The sequence below is a fragment of the Scatophagus argus genome, chromosome 16, assembly GCF_020382885.2.
Source record: "Scatophagus argus isolate fScaArg1 chromosome 16, fScaArg1.pri, whole genome shotgun sequence".
Classification (NCBI taxonomy): Eukaryota; Metazoa; Chordata; class Actinopteri; family Scatophagidae; genus Scatophagus; species Scatophagus argus.
This window is the reverse complement of record NC_058508.1, coordinates 11,600,344-11,625,515: the sequence shown is the minus strand read 5'-3', so window position 1 is coordinate 11,625,515 and position 25,172 is coordinate 11,600,344. Positions and strand designations below refer to the sequence as shown.

General features: G+C 41.4%; 1 protein-coding gene across 1 annotated transcript; it reads left to right on the top strand.

The window, feature by feature from the left end:
* Positions 1-3,122: 3,122 nt before the first annotated feature.
* nptx2a (neuronal pentraxin 2a) lies at positions 3,123-13,045 on the top strand. The gene is made up of 5 exons (XM_046414959.1): positions 3,123-4,591; positions 6,065-6,311; positions 8,439-8,683; positions 11,337-11,516; positions 12,111-13,045. The coding sequence occupies exons 1-5, from the start codon at positions 4,142-4,144 to the stop codon at positions 12,336-12,338; spliced, it is 1,350 nt and encodes a 449-aa protein (XP_046270915.1). The 5' UTR covers positions 3,123-4,141; the 3' UTR covers positions 12,339-13,045.
* Positions 13,046-25,172: the final 12,127 nt, after the last annotated feature.

Here is a 25,172-nt window from a genome sequence, read left to right as displayed (position 1 = left end):
CCTTTTGCTGTGTGTGCGCACACTTGCTTACACCAGCATGTATGATAGCCTAATCATAATAATGATAGCAAAATCACAGATTTCACATTTATTACGTGCTTTGATGTATTTTGTGTCAGTCTTGCTCACTTTCACAAGCACTGCTTCATGTGTACTGCATGTGGCCATGTGTAAACCGGGTGTGTGGTGTCTTTGTCTGCGTGGGAGTCGTTCAGCTCTGATGGACTCTGATTCACAGGACCGTTGGCCGCGAGCATGCTGCTGAACAGGTAGCTGGCCGCGGATGCCAGCACGCATGGAGGGGATGGAGGGACAGGATGCTCAGCGTTCTGGACACTGTGACTAGCTGAGTGATAAAATGGCCATGGGACTGTGTCATGCCGGGTGAGTGTGGCTCTGAGTGTTCACTGCAGTCGCGTCACACTCAATAGGCGGAGTAGTGAAACGGCACAATGGCGGGTAAGAACGTGTAAGCAGGATGATCTGAAACAGGTTTGTTACTGAGATGTCGTGAGTGTTGACCCTCAACTTATGAGGTTGTTGATTCATCGAAACGCAATCTGAAATCTTTTAACCGTCATTATACATTCACATACTATATCCAAACTAATTTCATATAATCATCCTTCTGCCTGTGCACTTGATACCTAACATGTCGTCTGTTCTGCTTACATTGTACTATTGATGCCAAGACAAGCTAAAATGAACACAACACTTGTGTCATAAATCCATCTGTTACTAAACACGATTTTTTCATAATTGTTAAGGAGAGTTTTGAGGCTATGGTTTGTGATTCTAGGGTCAGCGGTAGCTCTTAACTCTACGACATCACTCCACAACCGTTAATGACCATCTCTATTGGCTCTGTGTATGTGCGTGCATTATCTCCAGCCTGTGGGTGTAAAAACAAAGAATAACAACAACAGAGGGAGAAATTTAATTTGCAATACAATGCAGTCAAATTAAACACCACACGGCTGAGGCTACATGGTAGATGAGCAGATTTGCTTATAAAATAGTCCAAACAAAACCCAAACCTTTAAGAAACTTATTATTCATGTCATTACAGCCCACAGCAGCGTTCCTGGATATTAAGTGTAAATCAATGCCTCTGTTTGTATGATTGACTTGAGTGTCAAAGTGCCAAGTAAGGCATTCTGTCTCTGAAATATATTAATTTAGATGGGAAACTCATCTTAGGATAAGAGTTCAATCCCTGCTGACTTAACCCTCCTCGCTGAAGGCGCTTAAAAAAGTAAAGTTACTTCACCCCAGCTCTCACCAGTTGCAACATGAAAGGGAAATAACTTTATCCCATCAACTTTGAAGTGAAAGTTGTCATCTCTGCTCAGTCTTCAGTGCTCCCACTTCACCTCTGCCAGCTCTTCGCTCGCTGAGATGCGGGTGGGGATGTGGGGGGGGTCAGTAAAGAGATAAGGTTTCCATGGTGATTGTCCTCCCCTCTCTCGGGGGACCTGTCATATTAGAAACTGCCTTCCTGAGCAGTGACTTTACCGGCCGTTCCCCGTCACTCCCAGCACTTTGTGCCCATTGTATGCTGAGTCTGCATTAATGCAGGCTGACATTTAGCTCTTGCACCCAGCAAACAGATAGAAGATGACGGCTGTGATGGGCGGCATGGTAATACTGCACACCACATTAAAAGAGCATCCGGCATGAGCTATCACAGGCCTACTGCTTCAGATTTTAGGGGAAACATTTTGAGGAAATAAAGACTGATGAGGCAGTTTTGGAAAACTATGTCTCGGTGCTTGATAACAGCTTTATGATCTGAACTGAGTAAATGTCTGGCTTTGAAGTTTTTCATATTCTACAATTCTTAGCAGGTATCTGACAGACGTCTGCCCCCATGTCTTACTTTGACAAAAGATGAAGGGAGCTCCAAACAAAACCTGCTGTGATACTCTTCACTTTCTGTCTTTGTGAAAAAGGCTAATGACTTCACCTGCCACCAACAAGCATTTGCCTTCAGGTTTCTAAATATATAGAAACAATGACATCAAATCATGTTGCACATGCAAAAGCACGGTACTGCCGCATGCTGCAGAAAGAATTCACTCTCTTTTTTTCCCCCCGAATATTGTTCTCTCTCTGCGGTTTATTTTCAGGAGAGTTGTTATCCTGAAAAGACTTTTGAGAACATTGTTTTTCTTCGAAGGTTTGACGTGTTTCCGCATAAAATAGGATAATGGGGTGAAATTTGTGTCAGGAGGGGTCTGGATTTGAATAACAGAAAATGTTTGTCACATACTGAAGCTTTTACATGCTGTTCCTCCCTCTTTAGATGGATACATTCTTCCCATGTGGACTGAAACTGACACTTGACAGAAACTGAACCACAAACCACAGGAAAGGACCACAAAGTGGGCATGCCATTATTATTATTATTATTTTACTTGTTCATGTAAAACTGTTATCTAATGGTTACAGAATAACCTCCAACCAGCGAGATTAAACCAAACACCAAGGATTATTCTTAGTACTATTTGGCCCATGCAGGTCACAAGTATTATACTTGCCACAAACATACACACAAATTGAGCCACAATTAAAACCTGAACAAGAATTTCCAGTAATCCTTTGCTGACTTTAATCAGCAATTTCAAACAAAGTAATTACAGCAGCACTGAGTTCTCACATCAGCACTTCCCTAACAGCCTGACAGAAGGAAAATCTGTTATTGACTGGATGTACAAAAGCAATCTGAACAGAAAAAAAAGATTTGAAGAATGAAGAATAAAGCACTATCCTTCAATGAGAGCAACCCATGTGGAAGAGAGGCCACTAGAATGCACTGACTATAGAATTAATATCAAAAGAAAGACATTCTTTCATACTTTACATTCTTCATCAGCATGATTTTTTATAGCAAACCAGAGCCAACAAGTGACTTCACTCAACATGACTTTGATCATCATATACCAATCATATTTTCACAGCAAGACATGAATGACATGTGTGCCTGAATAATGTCTTTAATTTGAATGCCAACATGTCTCAAAGTTATACTCCATCAGAGACACGACAAAAATCCTGTCATTTCAAGAGTCAGATGTAACACTTGCCCAGTGCCACAGGGCATGTTGTGGAGAAAATGGAAATCATTTATATGCACAGATCGGTGTTATTGAGAGAAAGCAACGGGGATCTGGTTTTAATTCGAGTCACATCGTCAAACTTCCCATTTAAATTGGATTTACTCATTTTTAAAATTTGACCTTAGGCCATGTGTGCCCTGTTGGAAGAAAAGGACAAGACATTTAGATTCTACTGGAAATAAAAAGTTAAACACGTCCCCAGTGCAGGATTCATACATCTCTTGAATCACTCAGAGTAACATATTTGGCGCCTATATTCATAAGAATCGCATCATTAACGGTAGCTACACGGAGCGAGCACCATACATTTAAAAACAGGCGAGAGCAGGAGAACTAACTCTGAATGTGTTTTTGTTTGACATCTTTCACCTTCAACGCACTTAAACGGGTCACTAAAAGTCAATGAGACGTGCCCATAGCATGGCGTGGATCCACTGAGATTCAGCGATGACGCAAGCTGAATAAGCGGAGCGCACAGATGATGAGCGGAAGCGCCAGTGCGCACCTCCCCATCATAATCTGGCTGAGCAGCGTCGCTGTCTTTTCAGCACCACTCACTGACAATCCAACCAACCGGAGAGGGAAGACAAGCCAAGCTGACTTCTCTGCAATATTGTGTGGATTTTTTCCTCCCCAAGATAACAAATCAGTACAACTTTTTTGACTAGAGCTACTTAAAGAGCTATCAAATTCTTATTTTATTCTGCCGAGTTTCCATCTGCTGAAAGTAAGAATTCAAATTTATTTTTCAAACGCGACCGATCATGTGGTTGTTGGATGTGTGATTTTGTGATTTTTCACTGCGGATCCTGGTTTGTTTGTCCCCCCCTGCCCACCCCCTCAAATGATTACACTATAAATCAAGTTTTGCCTTTTTATTTTACTTTGGAAGTCTAGAAAAATGTCCACAACCACTTGAATCAATGTGGTTTTGTTATTATAACAAGTTTATTTAATTATTTTACGGGAGACTTCAAACGTTTGTTTTCCTTTAATACGTGGAATTTGTGTATCTGGTCGGGATGCTGATTTTAGTAGCTGGACTTTTGTACCTGGTCAGTGGACGTACGGTGAGAAGCCAGGATGCTACAGGTAGCCGCTTCGTTTGTAACGCCATTCCCCCGGGCGCAGAGCCGGGCTGCGGGTACGGTCCTACGGGGAACCGCGTCCAGAGCAGCAGCCCTGTGGAGGACGAGCTGCGGAATACGATCATCCAGCTCCGGGAGACAATCCTGCAGCAGAAGGAGACCATCGTGAGCCAGCAAGGGACAATCAAGGAGCTCAACTCCAAACTGGCGCGCTGCGAGGCGGCAGCAGACGAATCGTCGCAGAGCAAGTCCCGGGGTCAGGGCTCCAGACGGAAGGAGTACGGAAAGAATACGATGGGTGACCTGCCCCGGGACCCCAGCGAGACCATAGATCAACTGGGCAAGACCATGCAGAGTCTCAAGGGTCGGCTGGAGAACTTGGAGGTAAGATGGCACAAACATAATAAGAGTCATCAATAAGATATGAGCAACAAAAATCGTGTCAAAGGTGTAACCATGCATGTGGTGCAGGGATGTGAAATGCAACACTGAATAACAAATCAGAACCGAATGTGTGTGTGTGTGTGTGTGTGTGTGTGTGTGTTCCACATATGCTTTATTTGCAGTCGTGTGACTAATTAATTGCAGCTACTTTAAATTAATTTCAGCGGATTTCATTTGAATCAGAGCACTGGACTTGTATGAATCGAAATGATTTACAGTTCATGGTCGTTGGTTCTCCTGTGGATCTGAGAGCTCTGCATCTGGACCAGCCCCTTTGTTCAGACCCAGCAGACCTCAGTGATCACTACTCATATTGAGGTCACCTATAGTGGAGAGCTTCACATACAGCAGAAAGCTGATTTGAGCCATGGATTTTATCTCTTATGTCATATTATATCATCACGGCACATTTTTTCACCATCTGGTGCCATCAACAATCACATGGTCATTTATTTAAATTCAAGTTATTGAAGTTATTTCTCTGTAAAGTGTGCTGCATTGCTCATCCATTCATCTCTCTTTTCCCCTCCCCCCCTTTCCATCTCTCCTTGATTGGAAGCTTTAATACCCTGATCAAATCCAGGATGTACTGCTGCTATGAGGCAACATTTTATATTGCATTTTAATCACATATCTATTGATCTCCGTCTGCTTAACATAGTGATTATTGCAAGAGTGGTGCTGCTGACAGCATATGGTTCCCTGGAGCAGGACCTCTCTCACTAATCAAAGTCATCTGCGTGTTTCAACAGTTGCATTCAGGACTTTTGAATTTGCTTGCTTCAGCCTTCAGTGTCAGATTACCATGGAAGCTTTTATTTGAGCAATCAGATGGTTCCATTTTGTCAGAAATAGATTAATCAAACTCTGTGAATGTGTTGCAAAGTGCCTGAATCTCAGACAGCCGGAAAACATCAACAAAGCTTCAGAAATGAACATCTGAGGGCTACATAGGGCAAACTCCTCTTAGAAGCTGAGTACAATTGTTGTCCCCTTTTTCCCAAAACCATCTGCAATCACGCCCTACATGAACACTTGGTGACGCCATCCGTGACACCTGCCTTTAATACCCAGTCCAGCCATGGGTAGTTTAGCAGGTCACCAATCAAAGTCTGCCTTCAGGGACCCGCCGTCGTCATTATGATATTGCTGTATCAAAAACAATAGTGCTAAAAGGATATCAGACCCAAAAGGTAGATAAGATCAGTTATCTACTGCAAAATCTAGGTCTTTATGGAGACTGTTTGAGTGCAGAGGATTAACTGGATTAAATGTCTGTGTCACCCATCTATCTATCCGTCTATCTATCTATCTATCTATCTATCTATCTATCTATCTATCTATCTATCTATCTATCTATCCATCCATCCTCGTTTCTGCTCTTCCCTGCTTCTTTCCCACTCTGCCTCCCAGCAGCAGAGTTTGCGTCTCCCCAGCACAAACGTGTCAGCTGGAGGTGTCTCGGCATTGACACCCCTGCCGCCGGAGCTGCGGGAGCTGTTGCGGCAGCGTCTGGGAGCGCTGGAGACCCAGCTCCTCCGGAAGGTGGCCGAGCTGGAGGAGGAGAAGAGCCAGCTCTACAACGAAACAGCGGCCCACCGCCAACGCACCGAGAGCACTCTCAATTCCCTCCTGGAGAGGATCACCGAGCTTGAGAAAAGTAAGTGAAACAATGGGTGCTTTTTTTTTTTTGTCTGGTAGATTTAACGGTAATTAGCCAATCCCTGTGCAAATTTCTGATGATGCTAGGAAAAAAACCTCACAACACAGTTTTATCTTTTTTTGCCAGAGCTATTCTCGGAGCAGCTCCTGGTCTTGGAAATAAGGCTTGGAAAGCAACACTGAATGCTTAATTAGTTTAAGAAGTATCGGAGGGATGTCCACACTCCAGGGTATCACTTTGATGGTAGACATCCAAATAATGCAAAACATCTCTACCCAAAGGAAAATTATTTTAGAAGATTATTTCGCTCACTGGACATTTCCTGTAGGCCCATGTCCCCCAAGACTGAGTCGATTCAGTCACCGGCTGCTTGAGGATACAAGGTTTAACCGAATTTAATTGCTCACATTGAAGGACGTAGGCATAGCAGCACATCCTCCTGTACAATACAATGAGTGAATACCATACCCCCACAATAAATACTACCTTTGTGAGCTTCATTAAATACAATTTAAGTCAAGACTCTGCCAGAGAGGTGATGATTTAATTCTTCAGTGGATTTTGAAGCTGGAATTTGCGGTGTTGTTTTGTTTTGTTTTGTCAGCTGGAAATGTGAGGATTTCTCTGCCCATGATAGCCCTACAATGAATTTGTAACATGCTCTGGTTGTCTCCCTTATCTGGGCTTACAATAAAGAATAATGGGAAAAAGAATACTGGCACCCCGTGATCCTTAGAAGATTGAGCCAAAGCTTGTAGAGGAACAGTATGAGGAGCTCAGAGATAGTGGCAGAGGACATTTTTTATTTACACGATAGTCTGTCTTCCTTTTCTTCTGTGTTGAGTTTGTTTGTCAGAGTTGTTCAACTGGTTCTTTGTGGACAAATGCTGCATGGTCCCACGTTGTGAACCGTTCATTCAGTATTACAGCTGCACAATGCAAGCAGTGGTTTGAACAGTAGCTAAGCCTCAAATACTCTGATCAACACAGATAAAACTGTGGTTCAATCTCTTTAAAATATGCAACATGTTTCCTTGCAAACCCAGTGCAAAGCAGTGTGTGTGATTTTCGCAATCCCTTTTCTCTCGTTTTATTTTAATTTTCTCTTTAAACTTTCAGCAAGCTTCTCTCTCTTCTTCTCCTTCTCTTGAGGAAGCAAGACCATGCACCAATGTTTACTCTTGTTCATGTCATTCATTTCTTTATTCAGAATCTTTTGAATTTTAATAGTCCTGTAATCTTTCTTTAACTGACCAGCAGCCACATCATTTATCAGCTGTGATGCATTTGGCCACAACTCCAATATGAACCCCATAGTCAAACTAAAGCAGTAACATGGGAGCCTGAACATAACAACCATAGTAAGTTTTGTACTTGTAGCCATGCTGGAGGCATGGCTCCAGGGATGTCCGTCTATCTGTCAGTCTGTCCACCATTTTGGTCCTGACTGAAATATGTTGACAATGAGTGAATAAATTGTTGGCACATAGAGAATCAGTCCTAATGACTGACTTATTACAAATTTTTAATTTTGGGCTTATAAATATATTTCAAGAGCTTTTATTATGTCTTGTCATGAAATTTAGTACAGGTATTCATGGTATCTGCTGATTATTCAACTGGCACTATTAAAAGGTTAAAATTCTAGTTTGGTTAATGACTAAATAATTGTAAAACTAATGACATTCCCATCAGCTTAGTGTTAATTAACAAATGATAATATGCCAGCATGTCAAACTAAGATAGTTAACATGGTAAACATTATATCTGTCAGCATTCTAACATTATTATTCTGAGCATGTCAACATCCTGATGTGACCATTTAGCTGAAAGCATAGCAGTAAACTCTTGTAGGTTTTGGTTTCTGAAGTGATATTAGAAGTGGCTGGTAGACCTTTACCATCACCCTAATCCATTATTACTTTGCCTTATGTTTACTTTGCTAGCAGTCAGCATCCTTCCTCTTCTTCGCCTTTCAATGTATTTATTCACATCAGTGTCCTCAGAGGCTTCCTGCTAGTCTTGAGCATCATCATCAGCAGAAGAACAGAGAGTAAATTTCTCTTGATTGAAATTATAAGACACCAACATTTTAAACATATGGCCATATGTGCTTATCAACAGGTAATAATGCCTTCAAGTCGCCCGAGGACTTCAAGGTGTCCCTCCCTCTTCGTACCAACTACCTGTATGGACGCATAAAGAAGAGCCTCCCAGAAATGTACGCCTTCACTGTGTGCATGTGGCTCAAGTCCAGTGCTAGTCCCGGCATAGGAACTCCATTCTCTTACGGCGTGCCAGGCCAGGCCAATGAGATTGTCCTCATCGAATGGGGGAACAACCCCATTGAGCTACTAGTCAATGATAAGGTATGTCCATAATGAGAAAGTGGTGCCTTTCTTCATACTGTTCTTTAATTATTTGTTGATAGTAACTCTGATTTTTTCACTCTGCTCCTAATTATTTTCTTACGAGAAAAGATGCACTTGAGTCAGAAGCTCAGACTTGCTTATTATTTGCCTGGCAGCACTCCTAGCTGCAACGATGGTAGCGAATGTAGATCACAATGATGTTCATTAAACGCAAAGAAGACCTGAATATGTTCGTGCTGGTCAGGTCTGTGGTGTGAGGCAAGCATATAGTCACTGTATGTGTTCATGCGACCACAATAATGATACAGTCGAGAGGAGAATCATTGACCATCAGCTCTGAATATTTAATTTTGCACCTTATAAACATTTAATATCATTGACCCACATTCCACACACACCCAAGAATAACAGTAATTCATTAGAGAACCTACACTGCCATGTGTGCTCATTCGAAGGCCTGGTCTACTTTATTATCTGTATACACTATATCACACACTCTAAGCTTTTAGTCAACTAACAGGATTTTAATTTACATAAAGGATAACAAATTGGGGAAAAGCATATTCAATATTTGAGAGCATTTTGTTTTAAATGGAAGAAAGTTTTTGTGGTGACACCGTTGCTTCTGCAGCAGTGTAATGCTGCATTTGTGGGTTTCTCTGGTAAAATGTTGCTGCACTAGAGAGGATTTTTTTTTTCTTCCACTGGCTTGTTTACATTGGGGTGTTATTGGCACAGGCAGGTCTCCTCACAGCTTTCCCTTCACCATGCATTATACATGTGTTCAAGTCAGACAGATGAGAGAAAGATGGTGGGAGAAAGGGATGAGACTATGAGAGAGAAAATGAGGGAAAGGGGTAGGAAATAGAAAAGCTGCAGAGCGTTGGAGGTGATAGAATGCTGAGAAGAGAGAGGGGGGAGAAGAGCGAAAGATCAGAAGATGCCTGGAAAAAAAGAAGTCATAACACACTTGAGTTGGAGTAGGGAATGGACTGAGAAAAAGAGAGCAAGATGGATAGTGAAACAAGGCTTGTGAATATGATTAGTGTATGTGCAGCAGCACATCCATGCGCTGAACTTGTTCGCAGTGATAACAGGGTCCACTGGGGCACATTGTTTATGCTGTTCATTTGGTTGCATACCAAGAGGGAAGCAGGGAACTGTTTCGACAGTATTAAAAAGTGCAGCATTGTCTGTATTTTATATTCGTGGGTGGCTACGCCGAGAGAGGATCTTTACTGTTATAATCTAACCTCTTTGTCAGGTTAGTCAGTCTCTTTTTTAAAGAAAGAAACTTTTTTCTCCAGTGTTCAAATCAAGTAAAACATATGGCATCTCCATTTTCTGATCAAATGTGGCTGCCAGGAGTTTAATCTGCAATGGATTCAACTGGTCTTGTACAACATGAAATGTCTTTTTGGCAAGTGGGCACATAATCTGATGGTTGTAAATCTGGTGTTATCTGGAAGACTGTTTTGCAAATTTGGCAAAATCCTCAAGCAATTCTGGGCAAATTATTCTGGATTATTCCAGAATTGCCCAAATAGCTTTCAAAATTCATGTGTTTCTTTGACATCATGCATGTGAAATCATTTTGTTTTATCACTCTTTGTTGGAAGCAGATACTTTGCTGACTTCTCCTCTTGTATGACCTTGTAATAGCATATTATTTTACCTAATAACATTTCTTATCTGCAGAACCTTATCTACACCCTTCTAGAACTGAAGCACAAAATGTCTTTTGGACCATAAGTAAAATAAATCATGGGCCATTTTCACAGCAGACATTTTGACATTTTATAGCAGGAGAAGCATAGATGCACCCACCAACAGCTGCATTACTTTTAGGCACCAGTTCCTGGGTACTGGCAAATTTATAGTAATGACTTTATTATTGTATGGTTTGACCTCATGTGAAGTAATTTAAATGAAGATGAGTGAGGCATACAAGTGTATTCCCTGTGAATATGGTGTTTTAATATGTTGACTGTATATGTGCTGCAGAGTATTTGACCACAATTTATTTTTCATTTAGACAGTAAGAATTCTCCAACTTGGAGAGACTTTATAATAATGCTGCCAGTGTAGTCCCAGTGGCTTTAAAGATACCACCTGGTATCCTTAACCAGGTCAATTGCCTCTGTGATTGCAAGCGACTTTAATTTTATTTTACAGTGTCTCCTCACATCTTTTAAGCTTTATATTTGTCTGCAGCAACATGTGGGTGTGAAGTAATTCTGTAGGCTCATAAGGAAATGCCTAATGAGTTACGCGCACACAATTTCACATGTTGCACTGTATCCTCAGAGGACTATGATGTCACTGGTTGGTAAAATAACCAGTTGTTTATCTTTGATCTATGAACAAAGCGTGAAAGCATAACAGGACACTGTTTTGCTGTTAGCTACCTGACTGCTTTGAAGGATGTTCTATCCCTTGATGTCACCTGGGTAATCTAAATTTTATGCGTCGCACTGGCTCATCTGGAGAATTCTCTGCAGAGGGCTGTCTCTTTGAAGCCCTAGCCCCTCTAATTGCTATCCTTGTTTGTAATGTGCCACACTTAAGCTCAAACCTCTCCTGACTTATCTTGCCCCCTCTTTGCTCTTTCCTCCCTGCCCTCATGCCGCTCACCTCTTGTCCTGACCAGGTGGCTCAGCTCCCTCTGTCAGTAAGTGACGGCCGCTGGCACCACATCTGCATCACCTGGACGACAAGAGATGGTTTCTGGGAGGCTTACCAGGATGGCGAGCGCCTGGGCACTGGGGACAACCTGGCCCCCTGGCACCCAATTAAACCTGGAGGGGTGATCATCCTGGGCCAGGAGCAGGTGAGAGCAGTGCAGAAGTTTAGGCAGAAAAGAAAAGCTCTGTGTGTGTGTGTGTGTGTGTGTATTCAAGAATGTGTGTGTGTTCTTCCTCTCGGTGTGTATTTGCCCCTGAGTGCAGTGCCCGAGGCACAGAGAAGGGAGCAAGGGGAGATGAGGCAGAGAGTCTCTTCTCACGCTATCGTGGCCCTTTCAGCATTACCTCATTCATCTATCTCTAAACTAAACCTTTATGCCCTTGGGAGCTGCATTCACGGGTTATTCTAGTGGTTAGCTCCATGACAGCACCATGTATACACATGACGTATGAATAATGTGCACAGAGAATCATCCAGTCATGCTGCCTTAGTCTGGAGCCTAGGGAGGCCTGTGTTTTTTTATGTTGCAGTCATTCACACAAGGTGAGATTGCTGCATGTTGCACAATATTGGAGACTGCACAACACTTCAATATTTAAAGTGACAGCACACGGAAAAATATTCAGACTCGTTTGGCAGTTTGATGAATATCAAACAGAATTGATTCATTTTAATTACATTCTGTTTACTTTTCCTTCAGATGTTAACGGATAAACTCATTTTCTGTTTCTCCATGAAGGACATAGTCGGAGGCCGTTTTGACGCCACCCAGGCCTTTGTGGGCGAGCTGAGCCAGTTCAACATGTGGGACCGAGTACTGCGGCCCGTCGACATCATGGGTCTGGCCAACTGCTCGGCCTACATGCCGGGCAATGTGGTCCCTTGGATTGATGCAAATGTGGAAGTGTTTGGTGGTGCAAGTAAAGCTGCTCTGGAGATCTGTGAAGATCGTGCTTTTGATTCCTAAAGGCTCTGACAAGAGGAAATCCAGTAATGCCACTGGGATTGAGAAGCTGAGTATTCTGACTGTTGCCTCAGTCAAGTCCCACAGGAAAGGGTATAGTACAACATTTTTACATATTTATAAGCTCTGACTGTTCAAAGACTCCCTATTTATTGGACTCACATGCTGATGTGTCCATTCGAGTTGAACCCTGAGGACATTACAGGAGACTTGAAATTAGTCTGCCCATCTGAAGAAGGTATCCTGTTGCATCAGTTTACTGTAATGATACAACCTACTGTCAATGTGTGTTGTCTCTTCAGCAGATCAGCTTTCATTTGACACCCCTTTGAAGATGTCTGTTTTTGGTTGCATTCCTTCGACTGACAATGCTGCACTGTATTCGTGGTGAATGTGCTCAAACGGCTCAAACAGGCTTTGATGTGCTGTGGAACACTATTCCTGATTTAAGTGGTAGAGTACTAGATTCTGTGAGTTTCCTCGCTGTTTAACGAGCAATGAGGCGCCAAACCAGGGGTGCAGCGAAATCAGGTGGATGCTCATGAGTACAAGGTGGACAAGAACAACCCTCACCTCGATTAATTTGAGACAACACAGCAGAAAGAGGTGAACGGGAGTTATTTGAGAAGGGACAGAGCATGCTTTCTCTCAATACACCGTGTGCTTGTGGTGCATCCAAACAAGCCAATGCAAAGTACTGACAACATTACATAAGAGCACGCACGCGTGTGTGTGTGTGTGTCTGCACGCGTGTGTATGTTTATGGTTTGTCTTGCGTGTTAAAAGACGAGAGATTATGAGGGAGGGAGGACATTTTCATTCTTGTAATCTATGCTTAATACCTCTCTGCCCCTTGAGCAGCTGCCATATCCCAAACAGCTTTATAGACGGGCTGGCTCTGCTCAGGTTAACAGCGATGTCGGACAGATGCCCGGGATTGGCGTAACAGAGCAGTGGATGCCAGCCTAGTGCCCAGTGGGGGCAGGGACTGGGCCTGACCTTCAAGGACAATCCTTAATTCCTCATCTGGGTAGTAATTAACTGTGTTTATGAATGAGCAGAGACTGGTGTAGAGGGGATGTCAAATTAGAGCAGCACTCTATGGACTTTATGAATGTCGCTATCAGATGGTCTTAATTGCCTCTCGCTGAACAGAAAGAATAGTTTTGATCCATGGATATATATTTTCTAAAAAAATGTGGGGTTTTTTCCACAGCTTACTGAATAAATTGACTCTTTTGCAGCTTCTGTTAGTCCTTAATGTTGTGGTGGACATTTGTTAAAATGCTGTTTGTTCTTCATAAACAGTAAAATGCTGGTATCAAGCCTGGTGCTGGAGCCTCGCAAGGAAACAAAGTAAAAGAGGCAACAAAGACGTTAAATTTCTTTTTTTTTCTGTCCGTGTTGAATTTCCTTACTGAGTAGGCACTAGTTGAAAAGCCATTAAAAAGCTTAAACACTGCAGTTAGACATAGAATAGAAAAGATGCAGATATGATGCACTAGGTGACTGGACAGCACAGAATGTTATAAAAGTGAGGACTTGTTGGACATGTCACCAACTTGTTGTGATTGTTCCTCTTTTGAATGTCTTTGTTAACAATGTTTTAATGTAAACTCAAGAAATGTCTTTCCTGTAGACAATGTATTTTCTTGCTTTTTTCTGCTCATGATTTTTGTCCATTGGCAGCACATTATGTAGTTAAAAAAAAAAGCAAAAGTACTTAATGCTTTGTTTCAATGGTGAATGGCCTTTTGTGAGAACCATATGTGCTTTTGCTTGTGGACAATTCAAACTTTTCTAGCAGCACAGACAATGAGGAACACAAGAAAAAGAAAAAAATGTGTTTGCTGTCATTGTTTTAAAAGTCACTTTCACGTGCAGTGCCCATTTAAGTTTCTGCCATGTGGTTGAATGTCATTTTGCACCCAATAAAACAATGAACAAGTTCCAGGCGTGTGCCAGTTAAAGCAGCAACTCAGTGATGTGAAAGAATAGATAAACAGTTGCTTGAATAGTTAAAGCATGTTGGATCAAAATATTGATGCACTGCATTAGTGATGAAGTCAGAGTGGAGCGTAAGCCTGCCAAGGTCATGCACCATTCTTCATTCATGATTCTTAAAAAGGAAACTGCTTTAAACATTGATGGAGGTGAACAAAGCTCACTATTTTCACACTTCTTGTCTCACTAATAACAGAGAAATACATGTTCGTCTCATTGGTATAGCCATATCCTTTGTAGGACTAGCCATAATGGAAGAATACACCCTCTCATCTGGGCAATGTAATGCTGTCAGCAGCTGAGAAATCCTCTGGATTGGCCAACGTCCAGGTGGAAATGAAAAATTCTGCCCATGCGGATTACGGGAGCAGCTACAATGTAGGACACTATGAGCTTTCTTCATTCTCCTCAGTGCTTTGTGTTGATGTTCTGTGTGTTGGTGGTGAAGCACCGGGGGGGTTCCTGATTTTTCATGGAACAACAATCTGAGGCTCCAAGACAACCAACAACGTGAAGTGTGTGTGTGTGTTTGTGTGTGTGAGAGAGATGTTTTTGTTTTTTTTTTTAGCATATTCTGTACTTTTCTTTGCCCCTTTAGCTTTCACTGCACATCCTGATGTTCTCAAATGTTAAACACAAATCAATTATTAAAGAAAACGTTCCAGCTCGCAGTTGAATAAATGATAAATACGTTAGTTTGTGTAAAACGCATTGTAGATTCTTTTCAGAAGTCTGAAGAACAAAGTGCTACTGCTGGAATAATGACAGCAGGTAATATGTGGCTCCTCATCAAATCTGTGGAACGCTCACACGCAAGAAAGAAAGATAAAATTGTACATCTGGAGAATTGCTGGTTATCATTTGTTATGACAATAAGACAACTTTCAAGGATATTCCTTCCATGATTGCTGATGCAAAGTTGGTGTTGAGACCTGCGGGAAAGGCTTGTGTTTCAACCCCAATCCTGGTCGATCCCCATCACATACCTCCATTATATTAAGGAGAAGAGGAAGATGAGGGTGTGTGTCTACCTGTGACAGCTAGCAAAACTTTGCACCTGGGGTTATGACATACTGCCATCACATCTAACCCGCCCCTGCTTTAATTGTCTCCCACAGGTTTGCTGAATATTGCGTATAAGACAAAGTATCTCTCAAAAGATTGTAGCATGGAACTAATAAAACCTAACCTGAGAGGGGAATTGAACAGAAAAGTATCATCTTTGAGTGTTACAGATATCATCTGTCTCTCCAACAGTCATATGATTCAACAGGATAAACAATGAGTGTGTTTGTGTGTCAGTACACGTGGGTGTGTGTGACAGAAAGCAACACTTTGTTGGTGTATTGGGTCTGAAGAGCAGATCTGTCCCAGTTATTGAGTTACTCTCCCACTGCAGTGGAGTCTGAAAGGGAGATTTCCAGCCTGAGAAATCCTGGAGGGTTTGTGAAGAAATGATCTCAACAGTTGCTGCAGATGTAATGATAACAGTACATCACTTAAAACAAATTACCAGTTCAGTGTTGTTGCCAGCTTGTCCATTTACCCATTACACGACCGGATAGAATGACAGTGAATAATTACTTGGCACACTTTTATTAAAGCTTTCATTCACATCCATACACTCCTCTCTCTGTGCTGTGGATCGTGTGGCTTTTCCAACGTCGCCCAAGGTTGTGTTAAAGACTGTGAAAAGCCCATAATTAAAATCAAATCACACTGAGTGTATTTGATTGCCACTGGATACATGTACAGATCAACAGGGGCTGGGGGAGATGGGTGTGTGTGTGTGTGTGTGTGTATGGGGAGGGGGGGACTTGAACTGCCATTGTGCTTCCAGCACCCTCTCTCGCACATGAAGTCTCCATGGAGTCCCACAGAAGGAGCACAGTGAAGAGGACTGCGAGAAAAACAAGTTGGAGACTAGAGAAGTCCTTTGGCTCGGTAATTAAAGCCTGATAGAAGAAAAACCCAATGCAGAAGATGAGGCGTTTTCTTGGATGTCACAGACTATTACTGAGACCCACAAACCCCCTTCAGCCTGTATCACTGCCGTTATGAAATTATGCATCAGAAATGTTACATTCTGTTCCCCTTTCTGGCTTTGTCTAGCAGCCATGTTTAAATTAGACACACAAGTACTCTTACTCTTCGTAACAATATGTTGCCTTCTCAAAAAATTACAGTTTTTCTTCTCTTATTTTAGAAGAATGGAAAGCACACATATTATCATATCTTCAGGAGAGGAGGCCAATCTGTACTCTACCTTTTTACACACTGTTTTACTTATTTATGCTCAGTAGGCCGAAGAGAGCGACTCTAATGTTGTTTTGGTGAAATGAGAATGAAAATAGTGTAGACAGAGATGACATGAGGGAGGGATGAACAAATTAATCAGCACAGGAGAGGAAACAGCTGCTGGATGACAGTTTGTAATGCCATCTCGCAGAAGATCAAAGAGTACTTGGATGCTAGATGAAGATATTCATTCATCTTTATTCTGTTAAGCAACTCACGGTATTTTCAAGCATAGTAGAAAATCATAAATCTGGCACTTCCTCATGTTCAGATTACAAAGCCCCATAGACTCACTGACACACTTTGTTCTTTCTTTCTTTCTGGGGATGATCTAATGTTTTTCTACAGAGACCATTTACATCTCTAATAATATCTGCGAATTTCTACAGAGTAATGAACCTGGAAGATCATCTCTAATACAACATTTTCTGCCTGCAAAGGCAGGAGCTTAAATCTCTCCCACAATCTCTTTAAATCACGCTTTCTAGCACCTGTGCAGAGTGCAAATTTAACACAGCCCTCCTCCATCTGTCTCGCTACAAGTAGTAATGCTCTGCTGCTACAAATCATTGTTCACTGAAGGCACACTGTTATTTTCTCCAAAACATCTGTGTTCCACTGCTACAAATAAAGATGTTGACTGTAAACTGATCTATGTCTGTCTCTCTATTTTCTTGCCTGTAACAAAATTTACAAGGAAAATGTGTGAGGATGTTGGGCCACCTCTCACTTTCAAGGTTATTAAAGATCCTTGAATATTGAGTTTTGCAAAAGATGCACAATAGTTTCTTTTGAATTTCCCTGCGTGACGTTGTCAGTCTGTGGAGAAAGTGCACTTGACATTGTGTTAAGTTCGTTCTCTTAAAGGAATAGTATCATATCTTGGGAAATGCACTTGTCTGTGTTCTTACCAAGAGTTCTATACCACTTTAATGACTGTACTTGCAGCATGGAGCTATAGCCAGCAGAGGGTTAGCGTAGCTTAACAGAATGGCAGGAAACAGGGGGAAACAGCTAGCCCGGCTCAGTCCAGAGATAACAAAATCTCACCATTTAACACATTAATGTGCAGGACCACATCCTGGCTGGGTGCAAAACTATTCAAGATTCCAAGAAGTGACAGCACCTGATCAAGAAACAAAACCATAATGTATAATTTTTACACTTTAGCTTTTCTACAGATGCAACATGTTAATTAGAGAGTTACTGAGGAGCTTGCAAGTTGACTTTGTTACCTTTGGACAGAGTCAGTCAAGCTAGTGTATTCCCCCTGTTTCCAGTCTGTGTGCTAAGTTAAGCTAGTCATACACACATGCGGGTCATTTCAATCTTCTCACCTAAGTCTTGGAAAGAAAGTAAATAATCTGGTTTCCAAAGAAATCAAAACATTCCTTTAAGCTATACACAAAATTTGCAGTGTATATTAGAAGAAAAGATGAGCATTAATAATTCATTCACATGGGAACTTTAGGTCTCCCCAAAATCCAGGCTGACACATTCACAGTGAAAAGAACAAGATGTGATCTGAGTTGAGCAAGCATAAAAATCGAGTTTACCTTTAGTGAAACAAAAAAACAACAAAAAGAAATGCAAGTGCAATAAACAAATCACTTTTTCTTGACTGCAGATTAAACACAGAAAGTCATCACTTTATTATCTGATGTTGATTCATGGGATAGACTCCCAAAGTCACCCAGTAATAAACTAGACATGTGACTCGTCATGATCCTTTTATCTTTGTGGAATCTAATCAGATGTGGCTCGCTTTCCCCCCGAGGGGCCGTGGATAAGTGTATTATCTCGATCATTCCACCGCTGCTAACGAAATCACCACCAGCTAACACTTCCTATTCAAGAGAGGAACCCACCCTCCCTTCAACCAGCTCACAGTGCGTGTGGGCACACACACACACACTCATGCTGGTGTGATTAAGCCCTGCTCTCTACTGACATTAGCACATCATGTGACTTTCAGCAGGAGAGGGATCTGGGGACATAAAAACCATTTATTTGTGGACATAAATCCACGCAAGGCCTATTTATAGAGAGCACTATTTATGAATATGAACTTCCTGTTCCCACTGGCTGAAAGTAAGCCCATCCTGCTTTGGATCAAGCAGCAAACACTATTACTTTACTCTGTACAAAAGACAGACAAGGCTACAGGTTGGCAAGGCAGATAGAGGAACATGCACAGAGCATGTTTCAGTGACAAATCCGAAAACAACAACAATAATAGTTTTAGCTTGATGTCTGAGCTTGCTTGTGACACTGAGGAAGCAAACAGGATCAACGGAGTAAGTGAGAGCATGAAAAATAAGCATCTGTGTGTCTCGGAGAAGTGTGAGAAGAATGTTTATTATGCGATAAGAACAAGGCAGCTGAGATCAACAACCTCACTGCCAAGGTCAGTATCATCACGTTGCCCATATGTTCCTCCAGCAGACCCCACGTGACTGAAAGGATGTTGGATAAAGCTGAAGCAGATGCACAGTGTCCTCATGTATGCTTAACAGAGGGAAAGTGGACAGTTTATTGCATGAATGATTTCATATGATAAACACCTTGTTAGTGATGAATTTGATCAGTCAGTGATATGTGTGCTCACACTTAAACATTATAAACATTATAGCATTTGCCGGAGTCCTGGGACTCTGGTTCTCACTAATGCACAGATGCACAGCTAATGAGGGTTTTCTGCACATAAGCATGCAATGCAAAATAAGACACATACGGCAGGTCCATGAGGCAATACACTGAATCAAAGAAAAACTGTGCAATTTGATTGTAGCCTTGGTCTACTTTACATACTGCGGTTCTTAATGGGAATGCATCACCGAATAGCAGATGACACCATTAAAAAATCAAGCAGTTATATATTCTGCAAAGAAGACAGTGAGATGCTATTGATATGCAGAGTCAGAGGAGATTAAGAGGCAGGCAGGCACTTACTGGCTCAGGCTTGGTTTGTGCCAAGAAACTCATCTTTCACCTGAGTTACAGTGGCCATGATTGATCGCAGCAAGCGTTTTAAACCGACTCATTGTGCCAAAGTCCCGCAAGAGTTTCAAGGTTGTTCACATTAGCAGCAGCAAATTTTGCATAATTGATAGCAGACTCGAACTCGACAAGTCATTCCTCACGAGGAAATAGACAACGAAACGCCATAATTTCCCTCACCAATGGCATTTTCTGCTCTGGATGTAATCCTGCTGGATACGAATATGGTCATGTGGTTTATGGGCTTAAGTTTGTGCAAAAAGTTGTTACTGATGTCCTTTCATGGCTATGACACAGCTTGTAAAAGATGATAATTTTGTTTTTAATTCAGATTGTTGTTTAAAAAGCCTTTTTCAGCTAGTGGGTTTTTTTAGAATGAAGTTTAGGTCTCCCTGACTTCTCTCATATGGCAGTTTTTAGCAAGCAACTGGAGATATGGGATTATTATCACTGACTTCTCCATTGCTAACCTGTGCCCTCACAGTCTGTGTAAATATGTACTCACTTACTGGGTGACTGACACATCCATGTTTGCTCAGCCACAGAAAAATGCACAGACACGCACACAAACACACCTCAAAACATCCTTTTACTTCCTTGGTACAAAATCATAATTATTGTCTTCCTGAATCTGTGTTCCACCTATAAGATGCTGCTGCTGAATAATTAATTAGACTTGATGGCTGCTATTTGACTAAGATTTCTCAGCACAGCTTATACGTCTCTGGCATGGCTTATTCATTTCTTCTTGACAGATATACTTAGGGACCATTACACAAGCACAACATGTAGCTCTTATTGTAGATAATGTAAATTTAAAAAAGCATGTTCCAGTATGAATTATGAACATCAGCACGAGTTGTTCATTTAGCTGTCAATGCCCTGTGAGCTGGTTGGAGAGAGGGAAAATGCAACAGATTTAATGGCTGGTTGGTAATACTGCACAAACAGTGCAAAGCGTCTCTTGTCTGTCATAAGGCACGTTCCGATGGCAAGTGATAGATTCAGAGGGATTAGGAAAGTGCAATTAACCCAGATACAAACCTTGAGTATTTGGGGAAGGCAGAGTGATGACAGAGACAGCAATTAGAGCATGTGTGCGTTTGTTTGTGTGTGTTTGTGTGTGAAGAGCCTTCAAACGCACTGCATCAAGGTCCCCCAAGTGCAGAGCTTTGTTGCTAAAGAAAATGACAGCTCTTGTCTCATTCAGACAAGATTCGTGGGCGAGATGTCTCAGTGCCGCATTACGAGTGTTTGCAGCTTTCAGATGTTTGGTGTGATCAAAAATGTGTGGATTCTGCAGGGAGTTCTGCATAAACACAATGATTATGGGATCAATGTTCATGTTAACGCCTGCTGCCACCAGGCATGAAGGTGAGATTCAAAACAACAACTGTTTGCGACTTTAAATGCAAATCCACAGTTTGCCCCGCATAAGGCCCTAGGCAGCTCTGTATAAAGCATTGCATTCAGACATTCTGCCCTTGTTTCTCCAGAGGAGATCTGTGGCATTTTTCAAAATTATACTGATTATCCCAATAAGGAGGCAACAGCAGTTGGTCAAGAAAAGGTGACAAACTCTTTTACTGACTTTACGGGCACATATTTAAGCACAACACATCCACATTTTAATTTCTACCCAAAAAGAGGATGACACTCAGATTTGTCCAGAATCTAGTTGCAAAAACCAACCATCAAGCGTTCAGTGGCCTCTAACTATACAGCATATAAAACCAGACCTCTGATGGCTAAAAAAAAAAAGACCAGTTGTTGTTGATACAGGAATCGTGGCTGCTCTGTTTACTATGTGTAAATGTTTCGTGGTGTCACTGATGAGAGCTCATACATGGCAGTTTTACCCGACACGGCTGATCCAGCGAGATGTGGCGCCTGACATCAACTACGTTATTAAATTTTCACACACTGCTGACCGCAATATCATCAGGAGCAAACACTCACTGCTGTGTAGCCCCAGGTGCCCGGGCCTGTTTACTTGTGTGTCTGTGCGAGTGTGTGTACATTCATTTCAGAAGTCCAGTGAAACTATTTCCTCCAACGCCGGAGATACTTTCCTGATTTATTTTAGCCATTTACAAGGTCAACACGGAGCAGGCTCCTGTTCCTCAGAGTTACTAGTTATTAAATGTCTAGTTCACCTTCGAGAGAGGATGTTTTTGGATATGGGTGGAAAATAAAATGGAAAAATGTGAAACTTTTACAAGTATCATCCTATTAGGTAGTCGCTTGTCGTATGCCTGCTGTACATTAAATGAGTCCTTGCTCTCGTCAGTATAAAGCTGAAGAGTACCTGCACAGATGACTCAGCGGTTTCATGAAGCAGCAGTATCTCCTCATAAGAAAAAAATTCAGACCTTTATTCTCATCACTTTAGAGCGAGTTTAGAAATATGCTTCTACCACTGAGGAAAGGGGAAAAAAATTACATTTCATTTGTCTGCGGCACCTTAAAAATAAAGTTTCAAACCAGCATGAAATAGATTTGACCCTCTTAAATCCATTTGTTTAAAATCTATCTTCATATATGAAGTTTTTCTCTTACTCAAGTACTTCCAGCCTCCTCCAGGCACCAGCATATTATCTATTCAGTTTTTATTTTAGACTGAGATTCATGTCTACCTCAACTTGGAAAATGTTTCAGGGAATAATTTGGTGCAGTGCAACCCAAAAGCTGCTAAAATCTGTTTCTATATCCATCAGGATGAGCCTGTCAAAGCTCGGTGCCTGGCGTTCGCTGATGATTTCTACCATGATCACTGTGACACTGAAGAAGACTGCTCATGTAATGGATATGCTGCAGCTACTGTGTCATTAGGCACTTGGATACATGTTGCTTTTCAGCTAAATGCATCACAAATTTCACTCTGCCATACTCGTACAGCTGTTCCACTGAACTGCAGTCTTATATGACAATAGCCTGTTGTGCTTTTTTAAAGAGACAGTGAGAATACGTTTTAGGTCTTGAGTTTGCCCCATAGATTAAGGCTGGATTTATGATCTGGCTTGGTGAAAGTAATGAGCTTGGGCAACACAGCACAGTCAGGAAAAAATAGTCTTCGGGTCATCGGGCTGGTCGAAATGGATGAGGATAACAGGAGTTTTGTACCTTTATCTTCCTTGGTTTTATTGCAACTTTGCTCTATTTTAGGAACCGCATGAATGACATCAATTGAGAGAATTGAAGTGAAGACTTTTATAGAATGAGGGTCAAAAAGAACGTATTTGTAGACAACTACTGCTGATGAGATTTGCCAGGTTCTAAACTGAAAAATCGTGCACCATCTTCAAGGGTGAAAAGCTGTCTCCATTGTCTAACCACTGCCTCTTTGAAACATTGCGGGAAAATGCTGCATGCCTGAAATGGAGGTGGCCTTGATGGCACAGCATAAGCGGGCTGTATTTTGAATGCTTTGGTGGGCTTAATTATTCCATTACAACGGATGGGAGGCTGACCTCAACAGAATGTACAATACAGACACAATCAATGAGAGTTCACAAATAGCTTGAACAACACAGCCAGTACGTGCAGAACTTCTGCAGATGTAATGGTGCATATCTTTTACCTTCCCCATTCCTTTGTGTTCCTAACAGTTATGACATACAGCTCAGCAAGACTATGGTTGCATTGTTCATGCTTCTGCATGTCTGATTTATCTGTTCTTTCCTTTCTTGGTCCCTAGCTGGAGCTAATGACACCAAGTTCCTTACAGAAGTTTGATAAGCTTTTAGATTGGTTGAATGGTTTATGCAATCCCTGATGAAGTGAAAAGGACATGGTGGGACAGACCAACTCATAAGGCTGATGTCAAAAAGGTTCTGTATCAGGGAATGACTTAGACTCAGGGGAAGATTAGATGTACAGCTCGTGCTCAGTAAGATCTTCTTCATCTTAAATTATATCCTATTGTTATTCTAACTCCCACTGCCTTTAAGTGGTCATTTCAAAGTCTTCCAGTTGTATCTAATTAATGCCACTCAAACTGCAAAATCAAATATCAAAAATGAGTGAGACTCATATGCATGAAGTTCCTTAAATAAAAGGTGCATTTGAAACCTATTGTTACCTCACGTCTGTCTAAGTTACTGAAAGTCTGAAGTTACTTAACATACCCTCGGAAATGTGAGTGACTGCTTATAATTGACCTGTGTGCTACTTTATTTAGCATTATATTCTTTCAGTATTGATTCCTGCCTACAGGAACATAATTCAGTGGGAGGTTGTCAGGATGGCCATGATACAGGGGATAACAGCAAGACAGAGAGAGAGAGAGAATATCACTCACCCAGTGGCTTTTGAGACTAATTATGTTGTAGGTGTCACCTTAGAGCATTTTGAGGACTGAAAGCAGTGGTATGTGTTCAGAGCCTGAGGGCACAATCTCATTTTACATTCAGCTCGTTTTGTAGCTCCCCAATGGCTGCAGGGAGCTTTCCACAGTTATAACATCAAATGACATTTACAAAGCAAATATTTGCTCTCGCATTTGAAACTTGTGATATTTGCCATTGCTTAGTTTGATTTGTTGGCAAGATGTCCAGAAGCTACAAAAAAGCACACAGCCTGTGTGTGAGCTATTGAGTATGTACTGGAAAAAAAATAATCTAAAAACATATTAGAAATATTATAAAATCAAAATACAATTGAATGTTGAAACCTGAAAAACACCAAAGCATGCTAGTTATTTGCATTTATGAATACATAAATGTCCTGCACAAGATTTTTTTATTTATTTTTTGTCTCGAAGATTGTCAAACTTTGCACAGCCTGAAATAAAATCAGCTGACCATGAGGGACATCTAGTGGTAAATTTTAAAACTTCCTCAATACCATTATGTGCCATTTCAAAGATGGAGCTCCAAGTTGTAGCTTTTGCATGTCATATGTTTGATCTAGGAAAGAATCCAAAGCAGCAGATGTCTCTTACTTGTTTAAGGCATGAAATGTCACTAGAGCTACAAGTGCACCGGACATGTCATTGATTCTTAAAATTTTTTAGCTCAAATATATCACTGCAAGGTTGTGGCATATTTTAACAATACAGATGAAGTCCATTTGCCCTATTTGAAGGTGTTGTCTGCATAACACTGAAACTCAAGTTAAGTTGTACCAGGGGTAACAACAGAAAACCTGACAGATTAAAAGAAAACACTAGTACATATAAATTACTACCACGGTTTTTGTATTTTTCACAAAAAGTCACCACTTTCTAAATGGCTTGTGTTCATATAGTTTACCTCCCTAAACTAAACGAGACTGTGTGTGCAGTACATGGTGTGATGTACACTATATGGACAAAACCATCCAGGCACACCTCTTTGTGGGGCTGTTTTCCAGGGCTTTGGCTCAGCTCATTACTTCCAGTGAAGGAAAATCTTCAAGACATGTTGGACGATGTTATGCTTCCAACTTTGTGGCAACAGTTTGGGAAAGGCTCTTTTCTATTGCAGCATGACTGTTCCCCAGTGCACAAAGCAAAGTCCATAAAGGAGGGTTAGGAGGAGTTTGATGTGGAAGAAC

Coding starts and splice junctions, on each gene's coding strand:
- nptx2a (XM_046414959.1), top strand. CDS start 4,142: ATGCTGATTTTAGTAGCTGGACTTTTGTACCTGGTCAGTGGACGTACG. Junction 6,312..8,438: donor GATCACCGAGCTTGAGAAAA/GTAAGTGAAACA, acceptor GCTTATCAACAG/GTAATAATGCCTTCAAGTCG. Junction 11,517..12,110: donor TCATCCTGGGCCAGGAGCAG/GTGAGAGCAGTG, acceptor TTCTCCATGAAG/GACATAGTCGGAGGCCGTTT.